Source organism: Belonocnema kinseyi, chromosome 9 (assembly GCF_010883055.1).
Source record: "Belonocnema kinseyi isolate 2016_QV_RU_SX_M_011 chromosome 9, B_treatae_v1, whole genome shotgun sequence".
NCBI classification, from domain to species: Eukaryota; Metazoa; Arthropoda; class Insecta; order Hymenoptera; family Cynipidae; genus Belonocnema; species Belonocnema kinseyi.
This window is the reverse complement of record NC_046665.1, coordinates 113,728,669-113,733,523: the sequence shown is the minus strand read 5'-3', so window position 1 is coordinate 113,733,523 and position 4,855 is coordinate 113,728,669. Positions and strand designations below refer to the sequence as shown.

General features: G+C 32.0%; 1 protein-coding gene across 1 annotated transcript; it reads right to left on the bottom strand.

Moving 5' to 3' along the window:
- Positions 1 to 3,662: 3,662 nt before the first annotated feature.
- LOC117180698 lies at positions 3,663 to 4,630 on the bottom strand. The gene is made up of 2 exons (XM_033373187.1): positions 4,372 to 4,630; positions 3,663 to 3,991 (listed from the first exon to the last, which is right to left on the bottom strand). Exons 1-2 carry the CDS (start codon positions 4,424 to 4,426, stop codon positions 3,663 to 3,665), a joined length of 384 nt encoding a protein of 127 aa, XP_033229078.1. The 5' UTR covers positions 4,427 to 4,630.
- Positions 4,631 to 4,855: the final 225 nt, after the last annotated feature.

Here is a 4,855-nt window from a genome sequence, read left to right as displayed (position 1 = left end):
CAGTGATGGACCTGTAGAAATTTTATACACTCCGGTTCCAATAGAAGCCGGTCCGGTTTTGTAATTCCTAGAAATGCTGGTCCAAGCAGTTTCTCGGGGGGAGGGGGGGACAGAGACTGTTGCGACTCTCACCTCGCAAGGGCCGTAGTACGCGAGTACTCAGTCGAACATATTGCGCAATATTATGCATTCAAATTGGAAACCACTCAGATGGCTCTAAATATTTACGTTTTGATGGTACCAATTTAGTAACAAGGCATGTGCGAGGCAACCCCCGAAACTGTTATTATATGGGACTTGAAATGTAACAGTTTTTCAACTAATTTTGAATAGCTTTTAACGTTTTAATTCAAGTTCTATTTACAAGAAATTTTGTATATTCGACTGTTCTATGCAATATGGAATCGAGTTCGGTCAAGTCCGTATCAATTATTAGTCCGTATGAATCAGCGACGTAGCCAAGATTTTTTTCGGGGGGGGGAGGGCTTCAATTTTTTCGGGGGGGGGGGCTTCAATTTTTTTCGGAGGGGGCTTTGGGTTTATGTAGAGGCAAATAGTGGGGGAAACGGTAATTGAATAATGAAAAAACTTAGTTGGGGGGGGGGCTTGAGCCCCCAAGCTCCCCCCTGGCTACGCCATTGATATGAATGTTTAGGTGTGGGTTGCTACTGACTTGGAATCAAGTCCATTTTTATTGATTTTTACATTTTGTAGATAAATAAGCAAGCCAGCAGGTAAATTAAAATAAATTAAAATATACCATTGATCTTAGTAAAATTTCAGTGAATTTAGATTCATTCAAGGAAATTCAAAAGAACTTGATCAAACGTCTAAGAATTCAAGGCGAAGTTAAAAACTTGAGGGTGATTACAAAAACTAAAAAAAATGCAATCTATATATATATATATAGAAGTGAGTGAATTAAGGAGAATTCAATATGAATTCAAAATTCATTTAACAAGAATTGAAGATGAATTTCAAATGAATTTAAATGAGTTGAAAAAATATCAAAAACTTTCCACAAATTTCAGTAAAACTGGAGTGAATTCAGGAGAATTCAAAAAAAGTTCAAAGGAATTTTATGAAATTCCAAAAAATTCGTGGTGAGTTTAAAAGATTTTAGAGTGAAGAAGAAAACTTAACAAAAAAAAAATGTAATTCATTCAATAGAGTAGAGCTGAAAGAATTTAGAAGCATTTCAGCGAATTCGAAAGAATTCCGCAAGATTCAATAAAAATCAAGAGAATTCAACCAAATCTTTAAAGAATTCAGAATATACTAACGAGAATTCAGTTTGAGTTCGAAATGAATCTAAATAAATTTAAACACAATTCGGGTGAATTTAGAAAAATTCTAGCGAATAAAAAAGAATTCCACAAGATTCAATGACATTCAAGAGAATTCAACAAAATTTGGAAGTATTCAGAATAAATTAACGATAATTCAAAGTGAATCCCAAATGACTTTAAATAAGTTTTAATGCCATTCGAGTGAATTAAAAGAATTTCGCAAGATTCACTAAAAAATCAAAATAATTCAACATTTTTTAAGAATTCAAAATCAATTAACGAGAATTCAGAGTGAATTCCAAATTAATTTAAATAATTTTTACTAAAATTCAAGTGAATTTAGAAGAATTCAAGGGAATTTAGAAAAATTTTATCAAATTCCTGAGAATTAAACGTGAGTTTCAAAGGCTTTGAGATGGGTACAATTTTTTCAAAGTTTAATCCATTTAATTGAGTAGAATTGAGTGAAACTAAAACAATTTAAGTAAATTTTAAAACTTCAAAAGAATTCAAGTAAATTGAAAAGAAATACAAATAAAATGAAATTGTGCTGAATATAGAACAATATAAAGGGGATAAGAAAAATTCGATCAAATTTAGAAAAATTTTAAAGGATTGAAATTATTCCAAAAATATTTTTTAATTCATTGGCTTCATTAAATTTGGAGTGAACTGAGGAAAATTCAAAATATTTCAAAAGAATTTAATGAAATGCCTACGAAATCAAGATGTGTTTAAAAGGCTTTAGGATGAATTGAAAAAACTACAAAAAAATCAATGAATTCACTCAAATTGAGTGGATTAATAAGAATTAATCTGAATTCCATATAAGTCAGTTCAAGTTTTTTGTTGAAATCCATAGGAAAGCGAGATAAATTAAGAATAATTCAAGTAAATTGAAAAAATCTAATACAAACAAAAATCTATTGAATTAATATAAATGGGAGTGTATGGATTTAGTGCATGAGAATCTGATAAAATCCAATAGATTTAAAAAGATGAGAATGTATAATATATCCATTGGTTTCAGTAGATTTTTAAAGAATTCAGAGGAGTTTAAAGGAATTTAAAAAATCATGAAAATAAAACAAAGAATCCAACAATCAAATTTAGGCAATTTCAACCAAATTTTCCTATTGCAATTTGGAAAAAAGAAAGAAAAAAATCTAAAAAAGAAAAGAAAATATTTTTTTCACAAAAATAAAAAGGGGGAAAGAAAAATCAAAAGGCAGCCAACCAAATCCCCCTCCTTCTGTTTTATATTTCTTTCGTTTATTATTTTTATTTTTATCATTATTAAATCATAATAAAAAAATGTTTGTAAAAAATAATCACCAACGTTTCGGCACTCATACCGGACCCTGAATCAGGTAAGAAAAATTTGAGCAAGTAGGAACAGCAACGAAACAACGATGCTCTTTTCCTGATACCTGAGAATTAACTAACGGTTAAAAGGCAGCCCCATTATTAACATACCTGACATATACGGTGAGAGTGACCATGTTTTGGGTCTGCCTTTTGACCCTCACTTGATTCTCAGATATCAGGGAGAGAGCATCGTAGTTTCGTTGCTGTTCATACCTGTTCAAATTTTTCTTGCCTTGTTAAGGGTGTTGTATGAGTGCCGAAACGTTAGTGATTATTTTTTACAAATGTTTTTTTTATTGTGATTTGATAATATTAAAAATAAAAAAGAAGAAAGAAATAGAAAACAGAAGAAGGGGGTTTTGAATGTTTGCTTTCTCATTTCTCTTTCTTATTTTTGTCCATGAAAATAATTTGTTTCTTTCCTTCTTTAATATTTCATATTTGAAAAAGAAATTTGTTCAAAGTGACTTTAAGTGACTGTAGCAGCTGAGTGGATGCTTTACATACTGCATTGAATTAATTAGTCTCAACACTTTTCTGCTCAACCTTTAAGTATTTTACCCGACATTATAATCAATCTGAATCAAATGATAATTTGAAGGTTAAAGTTTAAACAAACTGACTGAGAAGGTGCAAAAAAGGACTTTATTCCATATGCGGAACAACCTAAACCTGATTATTTCTACAGACCCAGTGGGCACAAAATTTGGCGACGTCTTTACGACATCGTTACATCTTTACGACAACTTTACGACATCCTATGCCCATGTCGTTTCGATGTCTCGTAAAGACATCGTCAGATCGTGCGACTTATTTACGATATCGTAAAGACACCTTAACGACATGGACATAGGATGTCGTAAAGTTATCGTAAAAATGTCGTAACGATGTCGTAAAGGCATCGCCAAACTTTGTGCCAACTGGGGACTTATCCAAACATGATTCCATATTGCATGGAGCAGTCGATATTAGTTTTAAATTTTGTTTAAAACACTGAATTTATTCTTATTGTGTAGTTCGCGAATTGACAATCCAGACTTTTTTATTATTATTCCAGGTATGGTTGTTGCTATGTAGATCTTCCATGTCACCTGATCTAAGGGGTCGAAAATTGTGGTCCAAAATGTGCACTCCAATTAGTTTTCCATGACGCCATAAAGCTTGGTTCACACCACGGTCCTTCATACCAATGACGTAATTATCTTTCACTATTGGGTAAGCATCTTTTTGTCTTGTTACTGGTTTAATGGTACCATTTTCTATAACGAAATGGATACCCGGGGGAACATTTGTCGATGATTCAGCAGTACTCTCTGGCGCCTGCCCACTTGATTCTGCAAGATGAAATAGAAATTCGTGAATTCTATTCAGGGGCGGTTAATACAATGGAAATATGGTGGCCATACATGTGCAGTACTAGCGCCGCGTACATTTGGTCTGTGAACTATTGAGCGTGTGTTAGTGCACATGTATGTATATGCTACTTCTCTAAATGTTTTGTGTAAATTTGAATTTGCAGGAAAATAAAGGATTTATTCATTTTTTTCAGTGCAAAACTTGAAGGACGTGATAAAAACGAAAAAGTAAAATTTTTTAAATGAATTTCGCGTCACATTTTCATAATTTTGCAGTAAATATTGCTAATAGCAATAAATGGAAATCTGAGATATATGTATAATTTGTATTGTATTAATTCAAATTAAAATATAAGTACCGAAATACATGAATAAACTATACACGAATTCTTCTATTAAAGATTTAGTCGACATAGTTTAATTCGAAGGCTGAAGTTAGTTTAAATGTATTTTTCAGGTTATATTGCTGCCGCATTTCAAAATTTCCAAGTCGTTAGAAAAAATTCACTTAGAACAATTTCACTTTAAAGCGACACACCGTAAACTAACACATCCTTTATGTTATGTTTAACAAACTTGTACAAATTCACAACATATAAATCAGTATAAATAAACTTTTGTCGGGCATCACAAGTTGACGTGGCAATTTGACACTAAGTTTTCAAATGTTTTCAAATATAAACTCCCTTTTCTCCGATTGTCCCCTGACCAAAGCAGCGCGCGTACAATTGGGCTGCGAACTACGAGGGTAGTTCAATAAGTCCTTAGAATGAAGTATAAAAACAATTTTTTTTGGGTAAATTTTTTTTTATTTTTCAACATAATCTCCTTGGAGCTCAATAC

Excerpts from the sequence above, each read along its gene's own strand:
- LOC117180698 (XM_033373187.1), bottom strand. The coding sequence starts at position 4,426 with ATGTCGACTAAATCTTTAATAGAAGAATTCGTGTATAGTTTATTCATG. Across the intron at positions 3,992-4,371 it reads TAGTTTATTCATGTATTTCG|AATCAAGTGGGCAGGCGCCA; the intron begins GTACTTATATTT and ends TTCATCTTGCAG.